General features: G+C 38.8%; 1 protein-coding gene across 1 annotated transcript in view; it reads left to right on the plus strand.

Annotated features, from left to right (window-relative positions):
• The window catches only part of LOC124776274 (protein ECT2), a 212,628-nt gene that overhangs the window by 69,435 nt on the left and 120,658 nt on the right, over positions 1 to 22,535 (plus strand). The window contains exons 5-6 of the mRNA XM_047251178.1: positions 12,123 to 12,332; positions 17,102 to 17,245. Of these exons, the coding sequence (XP_047107134.1) occupies positions 12,123 to 12,332; positions 17,102 to 17,245 (354 nt within the window). The remainder of the gene's footprint in view (positions 1 to 12,122; positions 12,333 to 17,101; positions 17,246 to 22,535) is intronic.

Raw genomic sequence — 22,535 nt, forward strand, 5'->3', positions numbered from 1 at the left:
GGTTGTGGTTGGAGACTCCGATGTTGCCTCTGGGGAGTGTCCAAGTGTTGGATCATCTGGTTGTGGATGGAATCTGAGCCTGGGGCCGTGTCACAGCAAGAAGAAAGAGCCTGCAACAATTCCCATTCAGTGAAGGATTCATTATAGGGTTCAGAGTTGTGCGAGGGGCTGGGGGGTCTGTTCAATTCGACGTTTCTGCCAGAGAAAGCTAGCGGGATAGGAAGGGGACGCCTATGCTGTCGCAAAGTGTCGTGAGGTGTTCTGCAAGGATCGATGGATCAGTGCACAGAGCACCTTGGACGTTAAGACCATGGGCAGTTGACTGTCGCTGGCAGCCCAGAAGGTTACGTAGCTTGGACCCAACTTCCGATGAAGAGGCATATGGCCCCAGCATTTCTTTTTACTCTGCTTAAGAAGGTAAAGAGCCTTAGCAGGGAGTACTTAAAAGTGAGAAGGTTGGTCTGTGAAAGGTGGTGTTTAAATGTCTGCAATGCCCGGTGGCGGTCCTGGAGAGTGACTGCTACAGCCTTGGTCCCATGGCACCGGTCGACGATGAAGGGGACCTGTGGATAGAGGGACAGCAGTGCTAGCAGCTTCAAATAGTGGCAGAGACACCTTACACGACTGCATCAATGCAACTTGAAAATGTGGCATCAAAATGCACAGCAGATGTATATAAAGGCCAGTTGGCCGTGCGGAAAGCCCATCTTGGGGGTCTGTCTGCCTGGTGGCAACAGGGGAATGACAGAATCACAGGAAAGTGGTCACAGTCCAGAATTCCCCATCAATTCTTGTACATATGAGGTACCGGGGCGAATAAGCTCCACTGCCGTCCTTGGCCTGGCGTTCCTCCCATGGTTTGGCCAGGGAGGACAATGGGCAATGATTTATGATCGTACTTCCTTCTTGTATTGTACTGAGACTTGGAACACTTAAGAGACCGCTGGCATTTGATCTCCAGCAAGTGATGACATTGTACACTTCATGGTGTGTCATCCGTCCTGATGCCACTCACTCCGACCAAGGGCCCTCCCAACAGGTGCCACCCAACCTCAGCAAGGGCCACCTGGTAGATGGTCATTGCCGGGAGTCTGATGTCCCAGGGAGATTGGCATGTACTACATGGCACACATGGGGAGTTAATGGTGCAGGCATCAGCAGAGCAATCCCTGTGGTGTCAGGGGGCTACAACAACAGTGTACATGGCGGCTCCACCACAACGGACTGGCTACCGTGCTGGATATGAGGTGCAAAGGATTGGGAGTCCATGGTCCTCGTCGGCGCAGAAAATGACACTGTGTAGTGGGTATAGGAAAATGCACCGAGGAAGATGTCCACACTCAAGAGATGGAGGATGAGTGGGACTGCAATGCCACGATGAGAAAGTGAGCTAAAGATCTCAATGCACGATGGACACGATGCACCATGTAAGGCACCCTTCCCCAATTGGTTCGCTTTTCGGGAAAATTTTGAAAAATGGAGGTCAAACCCTACAGGGGATCATTTCATAAAGGCCGAAAGGTGTGAGACTCCTTTTAGTCGTCTCTTATGACAGACAGGAACACCTCAGGCCTATTCTAACCCCTGGGCCTGCTAGTTACTTATATTCCCTCCGCTGAGGTCTGTAGTGCCGTCTGTCAGCACGTGGTGTCAGTTTGGCATCATCACTGGTCCTCCCTTCATGGGAAAAAGCTCCTGGTTATTAAGCCTCTCCCAGCAGCTTGGACGAATTCCTCTTGGCCCTCTCGCCATGAGGAAATCATTTTAGTTAGGTTGCACTTCGACACTGTATTTTTAGCCATCACCATTTGTTTAGTGGTGCTCCCCCACCACTTTGCACTAACTGTGCTCAACCTTTGATGGTCCACCATTTCCTGACAGAATGCCCTTAAAAAAAAAAACCATACGTTCTCGGTGTTTTTTCCCATCTGAGTTACCGGCCGTTTTAGTGATCTTCGTGTGGGCTGTTGTCTGTGTTTTACTTTTTATCTGTCATAGCAATATGGCGAAGGCCATTTAATTTTTAGTTCAGGGCCTCCGTTTCTCTATGGTGTATTTTATAGATCTTTCTCCACGTCTCTGTTTTTAGCTGTGTTCTTCCTTCGATTGGAATTAATGTGTAGTGGTTTTTAACTCCTGTCTTTGTCTTCATGTACTACAGTTCTGACATGGGTGTGTATGACCCTAGTTATTTTTGCGTGCTAAAACAAAACAAAAAAACAAGAAAATTAACTGTCTCCACAATGTGTTTGTGGAGCCAGACCGATCGTATCCCACATATTAATGGAATATCCGCTTCTTTTGGCCCTTTATGCTAAGTGTGGTCTTCCAGATTCCTTAATTTTAATATTAGCAGATGATTCACAACTGGTCCTCAGTTTCCTCCATGAAAGTGATTTTTTATTTCCAGATATAAGGTTTTGCTTTACTCCTGGAGTACAGGCAGGGTGGTTGTGATAGGGACCTCTCTTCATGTCTTCTCGGTCTGCGACCCCATGACCGCTCCCCCAGGGAAAGACCACTCTTTTTTTCTGTTTTTTGATTGGATTTACCCTTTTATGCTTTTTACTGTTTATGTTTTAACTTCATTATTTTAGAATTTGACTCCCCTGCCGGGATCTGTCCACTTTTAATGGACTCTTTTTCACTGTGAATAACTTCAGAATCACAGGACTGTTTGGTCCTATAAACCCTCTCAATTAACCAATCAATCCGGAGTGTTTTGGGTACCTCTGAAGCACCGTGATTTTTTTTTTTTTTTTTTTTTTTTTTTTTTTTCATGTAGAAATGAATTCAGGTGTTAATTTAATAAACAAATTTACTGCATTCTGTTCCCCAATAGATACTGCACCATTGATTCAGTCTTTTGATTTCATGCCCAACCACATTTGGACTAGACTCTGGGCTTTACATTTTACATTTGTATTTAGACTAGGCTTCTATATTGTTGTTAGAGCTAGAATCCAATATCATGATTTAGTTTCCATTGTTAATCCACTTACAAAAAAACATAGTTAATGCAAACTCAGTAAACAAACAATAATAACCAGCCAACACCTAGTTATTTGCACTCCACATAGTTTGTTTACATCACATGCTGCCCGACGTAGCCACATACCTACATGACCTGAACTTGTCAGAACATGATTCCCGAAGTCAGTGCGACATCATTTTTGTCATAAATAGTATGTGCCTAGTTAACTATCTCAAAGAAACCTAGTAGAAGTTAAAGAGATGGTTAAAATTTTCTGATATTTAAGTTAAAAGTTAATCAGTTACTTGAAAAGTTAACTTTGTTAATTAACCATTAACTGATTAACAGTCTTGTGCCAAGCTATGTTTAAGACAATGCCAGTTTCCAGGACATGAAACAAATGCACTGGCATTCTAGACTAGTTTCATCATAACCTGATACAGACACACTGTTAAACATTAAATCTGTATACTAATGTATCAATTTTTGAAAATATAATGTAATTGGGTAGATAAAAAAGCCACTCATACAGCGGTGGCTGGAGAACACACATGTAAATGTATTAAAATTTGCAAACTTTTGGAGACAGTGGCTCCTTCTGGGAGAAGGGTTAAAGGGGAAGGAAGAGGGGTGAAGGAAAAGGATCGATGGGGTTTAGGAAATGGTTAGTGTTGGGAAAGTCGTCCAGAGCCCAAAGTCAGAGGAGATTTACCAAGTGGGATGAGAAGGAAAGATTGATTGTTGGGGGCTGCACCAGGCGAGATTTGAAATTCTCGTCCTGTGCAGTCCTCAACAATCATTCTTTCCATCTCATGTCATTCTTCTCATTCTATAAGTCTTCTCTGACCTAGGGTTCTTGGGAATTTTTCTAAACTTCACCAGTACTTTTCCTTCACTCCTCTTCCTTTACCTTCAGTCCTCATGCTGGAGGAGCCACTGGTTCCAAATACCTTTGTATGTGTTGTCTCCTACCACTACCTGGTTATTAAATTTTTTATCTGTCCAGTTACATTATAATAACCACATAGTAAGATACCAGTACAAAAGCCTTAAGAAATTCCAAGACTTAGAAATAAGAACTTTGCTATTGTGTATCCCTGTAAAAGAACAAAGTAGTTATGGCACCAATGAAGTTTGTTAATCATTGAGTTGATAATTGAGGTACTAAATCATTATGCACAGGTGTGATTGTGTGTGTGTGTACATGTCATCAGTAGTGCCTGGATTTTTGTGTGATTACATATTTTTTTCCTTTGCTCCGATGCATGTGAAAAGTGCAAATGTTCGCGGATAATGCTGAATGAAGTTTAACTTTGCAGCTGAATTATGTTGCCATGATTGGTACAGTTTATTTTATTGTTAAATATTTTTACATGTTTCACCCGAGTTACATATTTTAATTTGGTTACATAAAATCACACATTATTGCTTTGTTATCAGGATTACCTTCTGAATTAAGATCTAATTTTACTGTGGACAACACTTACACTAGTGATAGGGAGATCGTTTTACGTAAAGTATGTAGTGAGCGGATAGTGCTCTATGAAGTCTTAAGATGAGCGACGTATACGTAGTGATACTCTTACAAATAATAGAGCAGTGTAATCCTCTAAGAAGCAAACATTATTAACGCAGATGCAAAAAACTCCAAACTCCATGAATGAATGTTTCCCTTATATATGATCTGTGGTGGTTGCTGCGAATATTGCTAGATACAAACTTAAAGTGCCTCAATATCGTATAGTTTCTATGAAAGTACTGGAGATAACAGTATCAGCGATGAATCAACATTAAAGGAAAAACTAATTAGATTTTTGGTGCTAGGAGGTTCCACAGAGTATGTGGTGCGACATAATTAACCACCGCACTTGACAAAACGCTATATGATCAAAAGTATCCGACTCCTGGCTGCTTACAAGTTCGTGGTGCCCTCCATTGGTAATGTTGCGGTTCAATATGGTGTTGGCCCACACTTAGCCTTGACGACAGCTTCCCCTCTAGCAGGAATACGTTCAATCAGGTGCTGGAAGGATTCTTGGCGGAATGGCAGCCCATTCTTCATGGAGTGCTGCACTGAGGAGAGGTATCGATGCCGGTCAGTGAGACCTGGCACAAAGTCGGTGTTCCAAAACATGCCAAAGGTGTTCTGTAGGATTCAGGTCAGGACTCTGTGCAGGCCAGTCTATTACAGAGATGTTATTGTCGTGTAACCAGTCCGCCCCAGGCCGTGCATTATGAACAGGTGATCAGTCGTGTTGAAAGATGGAATCGCCACCCCTGAATTGCTCTTCAACAGTGGGAAGCAAGAAGGTGCTTAAAACATCAATGTAGGCCTGTACTGTGATAGTGCAATGCAAAACAACAAGAGGTGCAAGGCCCCTCCATGAAAAACAGGACCTCTCCATAACACCACCGCCTCCAAATTTTACTGTTGGCACTACACACGCTGCCAGATGATGTTCACTGGGCATTCAACATACCCACACCCTGCCATCGGATTGCCACATTGTGTGCAGTGGTTCGCTACTCCACACAACATTTTTCTACTGTTCAGTCGTCCAATGTTTACACTCCTTACACCAAGCGAAGTGTCATTTGGCATTTACTGGCGTGATGTGTGACTTATGAACAGCCGCTTGACCACGAAATCCAAGTTTTCTCTCCTCCCGCATAACTGTCATAGTACTTGCAGTGGATCCTGATGCAGTTTGGAATTCCTGAGTGATGGTCTGGATAGATGGCTGCCTATTACACATTACGACCGTCTTCAACTGTTGGCAGCGTCTGTCAGTCAGCAGACAAGGTTGGCCTGTACACTTTTGTGCTGTATGTGTCCCTTCACGTTCCCGCTTCACTATCACATGGGAAACAGTGGACATAGGGCTGTTTAAGAGTGTGGAAATCTCACATACAGACGTATTACACAAGTGATACCCAGCCACCTGACGACGTTCGAAGTCCATGAGTTCCGCGGAGCTCCCCATTCTGCTCTCTCACGATGTCTAATGACTACTGAGGTCACTGATATGGAGTACCTGGCAGTAGGTGGCAGCACAATGCACCTAATATGAAAAACGTACGTTTTTGAGGGTGTCGGATACTTTTGATCACATGGTGTATGTAAATTTTTCTTTGGCAATTTCATTGTTGGCAAACTTGATGATGAAGAACCCGCAAAGCCACTGTTGACTTGCTGCCAAGTCAAATCATTCAGAAGTGGAATGATTTGTGAGTGACAGTCTAAAGTACTATGGTTTCGCTGAATTCAAGAACAAAATGTTCTTATTATGTATTTGGATGCCGCAGTCTGCATGCTGATAGCGGCAACTACCCTACATGTATTCCATTTGCATTTAATCCACATCACCTGTTGTCCCTGCCGAAGAAGTGTGCTGTAGCTACATAATGTGTCATCCTATAGAGAATTGCTACTGAATTTAGCATTGCCACCTGAGTCTGTCCGAATGAGGTATGGTACATGGATTGAAGCTACTGTGTTTTATAATGAAAAGTTTTGAATCCCGAAATCTGTGATTCGTTCTCTTCCGGAAAATCTCAGTACAAGAGGCACAAAATGCTTCTACTGAACCTACAGTTGAATATGCACTGGAGTGCATCCATAGCATTTTGGCTTCCTTGCCTGCAGCATTAATGCATTAGAATCTGTTGGGTTTCCTTTGTAAAAATGGTTATGAATGTCAAATTTAAGTGGACTGACAAGAAAACTTTGCACATGTCATTACAGGGTTGGATACCCTTCGTTATGTGTAGCTTGCACCAGTGCTAATGCAACACACACTGCCAAAGGTGGCAGCGCCACATGCAATACACTTGTAGCAGTGTATTTGTTCCCTTGTTATTTTAAGACTTTTATTTAAAGATCTTCTTGATTTTCTGTGATTGAATATAATTCTATAAGGACTGCATATTGTTTTGTATATATGTTATAACATTCAATTTTATCTGTTTGTAACACAGAGGTGCTTCTACCTTGAACAAAAAAAAAAAAAAAAAAAAAAAAGAGCAAGTCTGTACAGTTACATTGTAACTGTGTGGCAGCATTTTAGGTCCCGGAATTTTTGTGAAGAGATAAGGATTCACGTGCCCTCAATTTTTTTTGCATTGTATTGTTTCTTAATGTGTTGTAAGCTTAACACAGATATAGCCGAGGTATGTCAAAGATGATAGCATGCTGCGCCACAGAAGGGTATATGACAGTCGTGCTGCTAGGGTGTCACAGGATATGCAGGCCACAAGAGACAGCTTACTGTCACTCATCCAGTATGATGGTTTCAGTGTGCATGGAGCAGCAGCCAGGTCTGGTCTTCAAAGTTGTGTGCCTAGAACTGGATGAAGTCGTGGAGCACGGCAAGGGTAATTGGCTGGCTTCAAGGGTTGGGAGTAGGAAGGTGTCAATACCTCAGAAAGACAATGTATTAGTTGACACTGGTATGGAATGTACGTTTTTAAACACCATCCGACTGAAGAATGAGACCGGTTTTGTTGGAGGTTTGCAAACTGTTCACAGCTACTAATGGGATGCTCTGAGCCCATAGAGCTGCTAATACAGAAGTCCTCTCTGATACTCAAAAAATAGGCATGCCTTCACTAAATTTAATGTATACTGTTACTGGCACCATATCATCTCTTCAGATGAATCAGTATTTAGATCTTTGAATGAGAGTCCAGTGATGGTCTGCAGACTACTGGGAGCATTTTACAACCGACAGTATGTGGCATAGCATTCGTGTGTTGGCTGCATCACAGCCTCATGCTGGGGGCAAATGTCATCAGGTAAGGTAGGGACACTTCATTAACTTTATGGTCATCTCACTGTGGCTCAGTGTGATGAACATCATGAAACCTACTAGTGTGCCAAGTGTGGAGATGCTCTATCCCCAGGGAGTGATGCAGTTTCATATGATCACTCACTGGTTCACATGAGTTGAACCATTCAGCAGTGGTTCTTGCAATAGGGTGACATAGCATGATTTGACTGGCTTGCTCAAGTGCCAGTCTGGAATCCCATTGGAAGTTTGGGGCAAAATGAAGTGTCACATGATCTTAAACTGACTGAAACTAGGTCCACACACAGCTGAAAAACGTTTGGATGTGTAGGAGAGTCTAGTGGACAGACAGATATATTCCTAGAAGCTGATCGTCTCCATGCTTCGTCGGATGATCAGGTAATTGATACCAATTGTGGTGGGCCTCACGCTAGCCTCAGTCCTGCTGCGAACTTTTGTCGCCTCACATTACTCCACTTCATATTACAACATTTGATATAACTGTATATTTGGGATTTGGAAATCTGCATGAAATCATTGTACTTCAAATTTTATTTGTAAAATACATGCTGTTTAACACTTAAGACATGTAAATTTGGGAAAAGCACAAACAAATGAATTTGAATGTCCTAATGGCAAACTGTTGGAGAAAACTAATAATACAGACTGATATAATATTCTCTTCCATATTGTCTCTCAAACATTGTCTGGGATTATTGTGAAAAAGAAGTGCGACCAGGGCTTTACAAAAGTTCTTTTTCAAGTTTTCTTCAGGAATGCAAGGAGTGTTCCATGTAGTGTGCCCATTTTTGTATGTTAGTCTGCAGAGAAACGACAACTGCAGAATAAGCATTCAATGTTCTTCCTCAGACGGTGCATCTGAAGCCTTGTCCTCAAATTTGGATCAAACTCTGAATGACTGGAAGATTATTTGTCCTGTATTTTTCTCTTTTTCGTTTTCAAAAACAAAACCTTCACTACTGTGTCCTTTGATTCTGCTGGAGGTTTCTTCTCTTTGAACTGTTTCAAACATTACTTTTAACCTCAGGGCACCAGCAGTGTGTTTATCCTAGTAATATTTATATTACATTTAATTGACAACACAGCATGCTGAAACTTGTGGCAGTAGGTAGTGGTACCTTGAAGAAGATAAGCAAAATATTGGAATATTGGCATGTCTACCTGTCGCATTACGTGGGTTCTGTATGGAGATAAAACTCACCAGTGTCGTATATGACATGTGGGAACTGAAGAGGTTGTGGAGATGATGATAGCTACCTCACAGATTCAGACTGTGCCTCATTTTAATAGAGCTGGTGCCTCTTGATGTGGCTTGATGATTTTGGTAGCTGCTCGGATACCATTAAGACCACATTTACTCCATTGGTGCATTTTATATTTCAGACTTCTGGCGTATTCGAAAGTCATTGCCTCTAAGTAAATGCAAGTTACATGGGAAGAATCTAGTTTCCCAGGAACTGTTTATGGCATTTTCTGTTGTTACTGCTCTCGAGTAGACCACTCCAGATAATCACACAACCGAAATGAGGTTATTACTTCATCTGGGTTAACATTTCATAAATAAAAGACTACGTTGTGAAGAATATAGTCATATAATTATTGTTACAGTAACTACTAAACTTTGGAAATTAAAGACGTACAAGGGCACATACATTCAAAAAACTTGGAAACAGTACTTTTAAGCTCCGGGATTTCTAACAATGTCCAGCTCCATAACGATCTTGCTTTTAACTGCCCTATTCCTCAGGCACTGCGAAAAAAACGTTCAGGTAACGTTCCAACAGAGCTGAGCATGTAATTTAGTCAGAATCTAGTCCCACGTTGGCAAACTCTCCCATAATAGACACCTTCCTGTATATTCAAAATCATTTCAAGTAATGATAGTATCATTTGGGTAAATTAAAAACAAGCTCAGATCAAAACGTAACCACCTCATCAAATTAAATTCTAATAGTAGTAAGGCAAAGAAAGTGCATTGTCATATGACATCTGTAGTTTCATATCTACAGACCACCGAAATTGCTGAGCTCTTTGCCATTGAAAATTAGGGAGAAAAGCACCATATTTCCATTGAAAAATCAAAATCTAAACCTGTCTTGTAAATTGGAAAATCATACAACTTCATATCCACTTACCTCTTTCAGAGCATATACACACCCATCCAGATTTTAATAAACAATATTATGAAAAGGAAAGTGGTTACTCACCATATAGTGGAGATGCTGAGTCGCAGGTATGCACAACAAAAAGACTTATCACAAATAAAGCCAACAACAACGCGCACGCGTGCGCACGCACAAACTGCAGTCTAAGGCAACTGAAACCACACTGCAAGCAGCAGCTGCACACACAAAGTGCGTCTGTCGTCTATTGTTGATGAAGGCCTTAAAAGCTGTATTTGTGACGGTCTTTTTGTTGTGCCTATCCGCGACTCAGCATCTCCCCTATATGGTAAGTTGCAACTTTCCTTTTCCTAATATTGTTACATTCCATCCTAAATTTTCCATTGTCAGATTTTAGTAAATATCATCTGACAAACTCAAGTGTCTTACTCAGATCAGTTACATTGATAGTTGAAATTAGTTTCCCCAACACATTTGTAATTTTATTTAGAGACCAATTTATGCATTCATCATTAAACATTCATTCTCTCTTACACAATGTTATGTTAATGATTATTTCTGCTGCATGTGCTTTCTTATTCTGCTGCTAGTTCTGTGAATAGTTTTATGCACGCGAACAAAACTTTCTATTCGGCAACTTAATTTGGACCTAATTGTTTTCGAAATTGAGAGTGATAATAAGTGTTAGTGTTTCCAAATAAAAGGGCAAATGGTTTTCTGTTGAGCTTGGTGCTTACATTTGAGTATATAATTTGGAAAAAAAAGTATCAGTACTAGTTTCTTCTTGAACAATTAGTAGATTGATAACTCGCTTCTACTTCTGAAATTGTAAAAGGTAATGTTTGCTAGAAGTTGCATTGATTTAAAATCACTCATTCCTAAAAATAATGATATTCTCTCAATCCTATAGAACAAATGCCCTTAAAATAACTTGGATGCATTTTGTTTAAAATTTTATTAGTTTTTTTGATATAGTTTTTGCAAGTTCATACTACAAAAGACAGTAAATAATATGCACCAGTGATGAACTCAAGACAAGAGAAGTCACCACAGAAAGGCCATTGGAAACTACCACAATGGGGACAAAAAAAAAAATATTTGCCAGATGGGGGAACCGAACTCTTGAGTCACCGAATAACAACTAGGCACTTTGACCATGAAGTACTGCACAGCGATGTTAACACTTTCTTGAGACTTGATGTAATGCTGCAGTCATATCAATATGTATTTCGTGATTACTGTCGACATCCTATGTTTCTGTGTTTAATGTTTAATTGGTATTAATTTCTGATGTACATCTCTCTTGTGTGATATCACCTTGCTGTTATAAACCAAGATCTGCGTTAACTGGGCAAAAGTGCTGTCGCATTTTGTGATGTAGCTGCTGAGAATTCCTGATAGGGAACTTAGCAATTTTCTGTGCAGACTGTTATGGTTTGTCGTGTTCCTGGTACATTTAAGTTCTTACTGAGATGATAAAGTAGGTTGTGGTGTGATTCACAAGTTAATTTCAGTAAAAATGGTCTTTTATTAAATTTTTAGTAATGAAATATTTGTCGTACATATTTTGTGTTTTGATGATAAATGAAAATTCATTCTCTAGTCTTCAGGTCACTATCCATCATTGTATGGATAGTATAGTTGGCATATGTGTATGGCACAATAATTACCTTTGTCACTGTCTTGTTTCAAAGGAAACTTCCTTAAATGTTAAGGTCAGTCAGACTAACTTGTCTCTGATATGCTTTATTCTTAAACTATTATCGTAAAATTTATAAAATAATGTGCTAGGTACTTTCCAGTTTTGCTAGGTACTTTCCAGTTTTGCTAGGTACTTTCCAGTTTTGCTAGGTACTTTCCAGTTTTGCTAGGTACTTTCCAGTTTTGCTAGGTACTTTCCAGTTTTGCTAGGTACTTTCCAGTTTTGCTAGGTACTTTCCAGTTTTGCTAGGTACTTTCCAGTTTTGCTTGGTACTTTCCAGTTTTGCTTGGTACTTTCCAGTTTTGCTTGGTACTTTCCAGTTTTGCTTGGTACTTTCCAGTTTTGCTTGGTACTTTCTGGTTTTGCAGTGAGCTATGTACTTCTATGTATAGATGATTTAAAACACCTGCCATATTTGTATTGAATAATTGGAATTGTTCATCTGTATAATAATTTGTGTAAAGTTCAGTAGAGTGCATACAAGAAAATAATTACTTGTCCATATTTGTTTTCAGAACAGAATGATAACATTAATTCACAATATGGGAGGAAGCATAAGAAAAGATATGGTTGCTAAAGTGACACACCTAATAGCTAATAATTGTGGAGGAGAGAAGTATCGTTATGCTGTAACTTTCAGGGTCCCAATCATGTCTGATACGTGGGTCTACAAATGCTGGGAACAGAGGGATAAAGTAGGATTTTCTGCAGTATCCGATGAAATGGTATGTTTATGATTTCATTTTACCTATTAACATTGTTTTAGTATGTGTGTTGTACATGTGGCTATTTAAATTTTTATGCATGGTTAATAAGTACAGGAGACTGGATTTTTTAATCACTGCACAGCACTTTGAAAAATCGCTTTACTCTATGAACTACAGTTTGTTTGATTGGCAACTACAGATATTTTAGAATACAAATTTTATTTATTTTTGGTGCAGTCATTGTTGATTTTAATATTGAAGTCATCTAAAAATCGGCAATTCTCAAATTACAAACAGAAGTTTTATTTCTCTCTATGCAGAATACCTTTTGTCTTCATTTGGTGATAATTTTCTATGCTGTATTGATTCATAATATTAAAATACTTTCTTCTATCATCTTTTGCCATGTTGTGAACTGCAATGAATAATCTGTGATCTTGGGTTATTAGTACAGCAGTCAATCTGAAGGACAACAGTCTCACAAACTAACAAAATGGACATATGAAGTTTTATTTTAGATAAATGTCTAAATATAGGTGAGATTGTGTTATGGGAGTGCACTTTTATAATTTTATTACTATCGTAATTTAAATTTGTGAATATTTTTCATTGTCTAAAATGAGATTTCCCATTTCCGTGCTATCGAAACTGGTACCCTGTCTATTATCCAGTACTTCAACTTTAATTTCATCATTGTTGCAAAACTCCAGGATCACAGGTACTGTTCTAGTGCCACAGACAATAAAAATGGCTACAACAATTGTTCATTAACTGTACAGCAAACACTTAAGTTGCAATAGATATTTTGTTTCACATTAATCATGCAACTGCTACAGACTTTGATATATGAAGTAGTAACTGAGGACCAACGATGTCAGTAGTTATAAACAAAAATATTGGGCTTATTACTTTTCTCAATATTATGTTAAGGATGTATCAGTAGTTCTCTCCCATTGCAAACAATGGCAAGAGACTGCTATTTGTTGTTACTTACACTGCTGCTTTCTTTGATAATGACCAACAAGAACCAAATAATAGACTGTGTAAGATAGAACATGTTCTGAACGAGAGTTAGGCGAAAATTTTTCTCCGTTTGAAAATCCGTGCGGCCGCTTCTTTAGTACATCAAATTCTGCACAGAAATTAGTCATCTTAGATTTAAAAATCTAGTCAATTGCCGTGCTTCATTTCTGACTGTATCACTATTAGGCATAAGAATAATACAAATATAAACATGACATAATATGTATATTCTTCCGCGTTTGCTGTTGTCTCACTCTAGTTTCGTAGTTTATTAGGCAGACAGGATTTAAATGAGATAGCAGCAAACACGAAAGAATACATGGCAAAATGTTTATATTCGTATTATTCTTATGGTGAAGAGAATACTGCATGTGATTCACAATTCATCAGGTTCCTATTAGCAACCATCTCTTCTCACAGGTAGGAAAAAATTCAGAACGTAGAGTTGGCCATATTAACAGACATCCCAGTCAGTCTTGCCATTCGGATTTTTGTAGTACATTGAAATTCTGCTACTTTCGAAGATGAACAATGCGGAATTTGTATTTACTTCGTTGGGTAATGTACGAAAATGCAGTGGTCGAAAATCGGGGCGGAGGAAAAAAAACTCGTCTTCCACAATTTTTATTTGTTTATTTATTTATTTATTTTTTTATTTACTGACACAGAGGCTTTGGCCCCAGTATTTATCTTTGTACCTACAAAGCATGCCTGTGTAGCGCTATATATATTCGACGGCAGAAGTTAGTTGTGGCGGCACCTACCCACATTTTCAGAACTTCCGCCTTTGCACTTGAATCTAAGCCGCAAGCGGTTTTTTGGATAACAAAAACCGGAAAAAAAGTGTGGCTTAGGTTCGAGTAAATACGGTACTTATTTAATGCCACAACATGTGGTATTACTTTGAATGTACAGAAGAGACAAGAACTTATTTTATTTCTTCAAAGGACATCAAAAGCTTAACACAACAGGTGCTCTGCCATGTAAAATGTGGAATTCCACCTCATACTGATATCTTGCACCAACTGATGCTTCAGTAAATCTACCTCATTTTGAATAGCCAACAGTTATTCTTGAGCTAAGACAGAATGATTGAAATCGATTACAAAACATCTAACTATAGTGGTCATTCCTAAACCTTTAGGCTGGACCTTCATTAATTCATTCACAACTCTCATAAGGCAATGGATGGAACATTTAGCAGAAACATACTCAGCCACTCGAACACCTTCCACAATGTTAGTGCCATTGTTATGAATGGGTAAATGTATTTTGATTTTGTCTGTCCCAGTGATCTGTGAAAATATTAAGCTTCCAAGCTATATTTCTCAAGTGTGAGAACCTAGAAAAGGTTCCAGCTGAAATTTAGGATATAGCCAGTGAGCTATGACATTCGAGAAACTGTCGTTATTACATAAACAGATGCATATATCAGAAGTTACAGAAAATGTAAGAGCACATGAAATGTTTATTTCGATTTTTCACAATTTTTTCTTTTATTTTGGGAACAATTTTTTTTCAAAAGCTTGGCACTTTTATAGTGAGGTAAAGTTTGTTCTAAGTCTTGTAAATCCAGCCCTTCCTATGATAGATAATGGCTCACAGTCTAGTGCAATCATTTCTGCAATTAAATAATTATCCTTTTTTTATTTAAGTTGTTTACATTCCAAAGCAATTCCCTTTCAAACCGTTCTGACGCAGTCAGTTGCTTTTCTGTCGGTGTTGAAGGTGAACTTGTATTAGTAATAATCAAAAGGGGGTGTACACACAGCAGTGACTGTACCTTCATTAAGTGCTTGGAATTTATATGGATGTTTTATTTTCAAATGATTTTTCATAGCTGGATTACCTACTAGACAAAATAATTTAAGAGAGTTAAGGTAGGTCGTGTATTTCCCTACGCTTCACAGAAACACCCGCGCATCTCCAATTAGCTTAAATAAACAAAGTATTTGATAAGTAGATACCTATTTAATGGTATTAATCATCTTGTCTAGGGACAGACACATTGTTGATCACCATAGTAAAACTGTTGAAAAAAAGAAGACAATTAAAGATTTTGGTATAAACCTGTTTTTTTTTCCTTCTCTACTATGATAAACTTCAATAGTCAAGTGGCAAACTTAACAAACTTATAATTGTCAGTGTTTATATCAAAAGATACCCAAATGACATTTTTATATATCTTGTAAATAACAAATTGTTTGTAAGAAGTAACCTCAAATAAAATCAAGTGAAGGTGATTACAATTTGCAAAAAATCAAGTAGACAAAGTCAAAGTGGTATCTTCTCAAACAGCTGTCCGTTTTATGTTTAATTTTAAGTTACCTGCATAATGTCTGATGATTCATATTACATCCCACACTTTCGTATTACACTGAAGAACTAAGGAAACTGGTACATCTGCCTAATATCTCGTAGGGCCCCCCACGAGCACGCAGAAGTGTCGCAACATGACGTAGCATGGCTTAACTAATGTCTGAGATAGTGCTGGAGGGAATTGACGCCATGAATCCTGCAGGGCTGTCCATAAACCTGTAAGAGTACAAGGGGGTGGAGATCTCTTCTGAACAGCACATTGCAAGGCATCCCAGATACGCTCAATGTTCATGTCTGGGGAGTTTGATGGCCAGCGGAAGTGTTTAAACTTGGAAGTGTGTTCCTGAAGCCACTCTGTAACAATCCTGAAAGTGTAGGGTGTCGCATTTTCCTGCTGGAATTGACTAAGTCTGTCGGAATGCACAATGGACATGAATGGATGCAGGTGATCAGACAGGATGCTTACATACGTGTTACCTGTCAAGAGTTGTATCCAGGTGTATCAGGGGTCTCATATCATTCCAACTGCACGTGCCTCTCACCGTTACACTCCACCAGCTTGAACAGTCGCCTGCTGATATACAGGATCCGTGGATTCATGAGGTTGTCTCTGTTCCCGTAGACGTCCATCTGCCCAATACAATTTGAAATTAGACTCATCCAACTAGGCAACATGTTTCCAGTCATCAACAGTCCAATGTCGGTGTTGATGGGCCCAGGAGAGGCATAAACTAGCTTTGTGTTGTGCAGTCATCAAGGGTATACAAGACAGCTCATATTGATGATGTTTTGTTGAATGGTTCGCACGCTGACACTTGTTGACGGCTCAGCAGTGAAATCTGCAGAAATTTGGGGAAGGGTTGCAATTCTGTCACATTCAATGTGTCTCTTCAGTTGTCATTGGCCCTGTTCTTGCAGGATCTTTTCTCAGTCGCAGCGGTCAGAGATTTGATGTTTTGCTGGATTCCTGATATTCACGGTACTCACGAAATAGTTGTACGTGAAAAGCTCCATTTCATTGCTACCTCGGAGATGCTGTGTCCTAACAGTCATGCACCAACTATAATACCACATTCAGATTCACTTAAATCTTGATAACTTGCCATTGTAGTATCAGTAGCCAATCTAACAACTGCCCCAGACACTTTTTGTCTTATATAGTCATTGCCGACCGCAGTGCCGTATTCTGTCTATTTATGTATCTCTGTAATTGAATACACACAACTATACCAGTTTCTTTGGTGCTTCAGTGTATTTCCTGAATTTTATGGTATTGTTTTTGTACACAGATTGTGTTATTTCTATAACTTAAAGATCTTATTTGGACTTGTCACCCATGTTTTTTCATAATTCTTTTTTGACTATTAAGTTTCATTTGAATAAATAGTACACACCGATTTACTACAAATAATTCAACTGAAAACATATAAAAACTGCTTTTACAGATGTGCCATAAGATGAAACCATTTGTGGGCGCTCGTGTTTGTTTTTATGGGTTTCCAGATGAAGAAAGACAGCACATGACAGAGATATTACTACAAAATGGTGGTGAAGTAACCGATGTGGAAGATGGAACAAGCACTCATGTTGTAAGTTATGAAGAATCTCTCTATTGTTAACTTTTTATAGGGATTAGGAACAGGGCAATAAGGTAGAATGTGTTATGGGGCAGTAAGATTGTTTTGTGGGTTCCATATAATAAAAATGAAAATTAGACTTTAATGCAGTGTTTGTATAATTTTTTTTACAAATTTGCTAGCCGTCTTTTTTCCTGTCATGTTGTGTTAATGTTTTGTAGCATTAGCAGTCTGCTATTAACAATTACTTGTGTTGCTTTGTTTGCTAACATGGAAGAGCACAGATTTATTAACAGTAAAGTAGGGAAAAATAATTGGGATTGGTTCCTGGTCTTTCATATGGTTGAAGTACTGTTACGACAGTTGTCGTGAAGAGACTTCCAAGAGTGCAATAAATAATTTCCCATTAGGATATATGAACATGCAACCAATTTGTAATTGGGGATAGGCAATATTATTCTCCCTCCATGACACATTATTTGAATGAAACTTGCAGATTTTCTTCAGCTTTCAGATACATGGGAATACACTTTCTTTTTGGCTTGGTTGATTCTCAAGGCCTACATGTCAGCTGTGATTGTCCCACTCATTGGCATCTTGTCAGCCTTAATGTATCAACAAGGCCCCAGTATATCCTAACAACATCATTTTAGACTTTCATTTTTAGCTTCCACCTTAAGTGTTAAATCATCGTAAAGATAGATGCAAGAATTCTGTGTCAGTAAAAGCTATAATATCTCAATTAAATATAGTTCATTTCAAGACAGTTCTGTGTGGGAGATCTTGATGGCAATCTTCGGTTGCATGGCAGTTAATGATTCCTATCAGTGTAGGTCCATTTCAGTGAAGGCATATGCTTAGATAAACCAGGCGACCAGTAAAATATAATAATATTTTATCAGTTGTATACACATTTTTTGCTAACAATTTGCAATGACGTGACTTGCTGAGTTGTTGAATTATTAATAATTGCAAGAGTCTTCTGTTGATATTTCAAATTGTGGTTAGAATGTTTTTGCTTTTAGTTTGATTTTTTTGTTGTGATTTAAATTACCTGTTTTCGTGAATATCACTCAGTACATTCACTCAGTACATTCAAGTGTTTTACAAAATTAATTTCATATATGTATTGGGACAAGAAAGGTATTCTCCATTGTAAAATATTAATATGTTTAATATCCTTTTCTATGCTTTCTCCTGATGTCCTTCAGAGCCTGTTTTCCTTTCAGTTGGTTTTGGGAACTAATCACTTAAATAATTCTGTCTTTTTTGTGCATGATATTAACACATTTTTGCTGGAATCAGGTTGCATTGCTTACTGTCAAAAGATGTCAATATGAATTTACCATCCTTAGCATGTATCAGCAGTGAAAGAAATGTAACACTATTTTGCAGGTTGTTGACGGGGCTGAAAAATACTATCTTCTGAAGCATAGGATGGTGATCAGTAAAAGATGGTCTCTGTCTCCAACCAGCAGCACTGCTACTACTAATCTTAACACTAAAGTTACAAGGTTGTCTAACAATACGCCCACTGACCTTGCTCCACAGCAATTAACATCACCCAGATGTTCAACACCTTACTGTCATTGTGGACGAAGTATGGAAAACAACTCCGGGTTCTCTAGTTTATGTGTAAAAGACAGAAGCATATCACCAGCCTCTAATGGAATAAACAGATGCCTGTCTTTTGGTGAAAGTGTACTACATAAATGTGACATGGTTGACATTGAAAATGTCATGAATGAAAGCTGTGTCACTCTAATAAATGATTCCGATTCAGGAGAACGCCATGTTTTCAAGCAAATAACAAATTCAGTTCCTAAAGTTAGGACAAACAGTCTCATGGAACATTCTGTTCAGAGTGCACAACACAGGAAATGCATTCCAAAGCGCTCTGCTTCGTCGCTTGGAACAGAATTATCTGTTGAAGACTATTTTGTGCCTGACAAAATGCCAAAATTTGATATTGAGACAGGAAAAGCTAGGGAGTCAGTACATGAAGAATCTGCCTGCAAATCAGCAATGAATACATCTTTTGGACCTTACGAGACATTATTTATGGAAGTAATTTCGGATTCAGACAGAGGCAGAAGCCCGCAGTTTTCCTCTCCCACAATAACAGCAGTGTGCAAACCAACAGTGAAGTCATGTGGATACCCACGTGTAGCTGAAGAGGATGTATTAACTGAACTGGTACTTGCATATGTTAACTTTTAATCTCATTTTTTGTCCATAATATCCTCTTAGTGGCCTGTTCCTTTATATTTATTTATATGGTAGGGATGTTACCAGCGCACTTTATTATGAGAGAACTGAACTGAGATTTTTATAAAGCTTGTACTCTATATTGATTATGTTAGGTATCATTGTAGTTGCATAGTGGTACAGGAAAAGGAACAGGTTACTTTGTAGGACTACATATGACTTGAGTGTTTATTTGTAGTTATAAAAGTGACTTTAAGTTGAATCACATCCACTTCTTTTATACGTGGAAAAAAGACAAAAGCATGTTGATGAGAGCATGAATTGAACATTTGAAACAAGATTATATAAAATTTTTGCTTAGCTATGTTTGCTTAAATTCTTATCTTTTTTTGCATGATATGCTTGTTCTGGTATAATATCTTCTATTGTAGATAATTCTGGTTGTGAGAATTGAAGATGCTTTGTTGATTCATCTTTCTCATACTTTTCTTTCCATTCTGTATGGTGATGTGCATACTTATTTTTCTTTTTACTGTGCATAATTTTCAGTAATAATTGTGCTTTAATTAGTAAACCAGTAGGGGTGGGGGGGGGGGGCAGGCGTTTGTAGGTGGGTGGTAGGTCTTATAAAAGTAAATGCCAAATTGTAACATGGAAATCAAATGGTTTGTTAGGCCGATAGTATATGTAGGTGCTGATTGAGATTACTTTAGAGTAGCAATTCACATGAATTAAGATTGTTTTCTCAGAAAACTCCAGTTTAACTTTTGTATGTGGTAATACGTGAGAGCGTAAAGGTCTTAAACTTGCCAGATAAAGGCATAAATAATAAGTAGGTGGGTTAATTATAAAACAGCCACTAGTTATTTGATAGTGGTAACAACACAACATCTCATTGGCACACACAGTGATGTGACAACAAGCTTTTAATTTTTGGAGCTGTGCTCTTTCTTAGTGTGAAAAACTGAAAATTTATGTAATTAATCATTGAGATTTAGCAACTTTCAGGAATTTCAAAGACTGCATCTTCATGTAACGTTGGGGGGGGGGGGGGGGGGGGGGGCTCCATGTTGAAGGGAGTGCAAGAGTTAGTATGGTGATCATTATCCTCTTTTAATAACTCTTCTCATTGTTTTTGCTAAGCTTATTTCAGACCTTAGCTGTTTTTCCCAAGGCTCCTCTCTTTTGTCATTCTCTGTAACTTCAGTTCCTTTTTTGCCATTGTCAGTTCTACCTCTCAGTATCAGGTGTGGCTCGTGGTTTCTATACTGGGGAGGGCTGCGGCATTTATCAATCGGAGCCAACATAGACCTCGGGTTACGTTACAGATTAGTCTGACATAAACAACTAAGAATTCAGGGCGGAGGGGGTGGAGAGATAACTCTGTACCCATAATTTTACATACTGTATCTTCTATAATCAGGTATTAAATGTCATTAGAAGCTAACTTTGAGTTAAAATCTTTGGTTAGTGATTTTATACGTCATCATTACATTTTCTGACACTTTGCAGCAAATCGTATGAAAAGACACGTTTCGGAGAGATCTTTAATGCGATGAATGTTAACTTTGCGGCTGCTTAATATTTTTGGTGTTTTCAGTTCTAAACTTAAGGGGTTTGTGGTTTAGCTCCAAAGCCCGAAGTTTACGAGTTCGCATGACGATACTGTGATGTTTTGGTGACGTCACAGGTCTTGTGCTGTGATTGGGGTGGCATGAGCAATCTGTGCAACTGCCATATTAATTCACATGTTTGAGAAGCGAGCAGTTCGTATTTATTGTGTATTATGAAAATATGCATTTATGTGAAATAGCGCACTAAAGATCTCTCCAAAATACGTCATTTTTAGTATGGTTTGTTGTGCTAAATTACACAAAATGTGACACTGTAACGGTACCAAAAGTGATTCCTTTCAGAAAATGTCATCACGTTTATGACTGGCTAAACGTGACACAACCCTTTTTTACTCACTTCACTTAATAGGCTAAGTAGGACTTAAATATAAAGAAATTACCTCTTATCAATTATGAATGCACTTTTGCTTACCTCAATTCATTTGTTTATAGATGAAGTCAGCTCGTCTCCCCTTCTGCGCAGCAAAATGGTGTATGACCATTTCATTGAGATTTGGCCGATTCAGTAATTCTTTTTCTAGGGAACACATTGCAAGCGCACAAAGTCTGTCCTCATTCATAGTGTTGCGCATGAATGTTTTCACTCGCTTTAATGTAGAGAAACAGCGTTCTGCCTCTCCGCTCGTCATAGGGAAGGTTACTATTATTTGCAAAAGTTTTACACTTTCAGGAAAAGCTTTAGCCAGATTGTTATCGTAAAGAAAGTTCAACAAGGTCAAAGCACCCGATGCCTTCATCAAATCTTTTTGGGTGTACAACACGTTCAGCTCGTGACATAGATCTGAAGACTGTAAATTGAACAAATTAACAGCTATTTTAAGCTCTTTTTCTGGAAAAATAGTTTGATGTTTTGCAAACAACGATGGATCAAACAGTTGTGCAATCGATAAGTGATCGCTGAAACTGAATCGTTCTCTGATCTGAGTTGTTAAGAGGTCGCAAACGTTTCATGCACACACTATTCTTGATTCTGTGAAACGTTCCCGTTTTGCAGTTGGTTCTACCTGTTCCCAGTGATCGTCAGGTTCAAGTGAGGCCCTAATTTGCTGGACAGAATCTGCAAAGGGTGATACATATTCAACAGTTTTCACTGCATCAGTATTCCTCTGCTGCAGTTGATTAAAGAGAATGTCACAATGAGGCATGACTGTATTTAAAAAAATTAACCAAAAGAGGAAATCTTCGTCTTGCAGGAAACCCTTCAGTCCCGTGGCCTTGTTTATTGTCTTGTAATCACTGGCATCATCATCAATAATGCTTTCTAGGCACTCAACAATTTCGTTTTGGTATTTGTACACAGTGGTTACGCTCCGTGATTTAAAATTCCATCTGATGAACCGAGTACATGTAGGAATATGCTTCTTCACTACTTCGTCAAGAATGGCTGTACGGCTAGAAGACCGGGGGGGAAAAAAGGTGGGAATTCCTTCCAAGTTGCTAAAGAAGATCTGTACTTGTTT

Source organism: Schistocerca piceifrons, chromosome 2 (genome assembly GCF_021461385.2).
Source record: "Schistocerca piceifrons isolate TAMUIC-IGC-003096 chromosome 2, iqSchPice1.1, whole genome shotgun sequence".
Classification (NCBI taxonomy): domain Eukaryota; kingdom Metazoa; phylum Arthropoda; class Insecta; order Orthoptera; family Acrididae; genus Schistocerca; species Schistocerca piceifrons.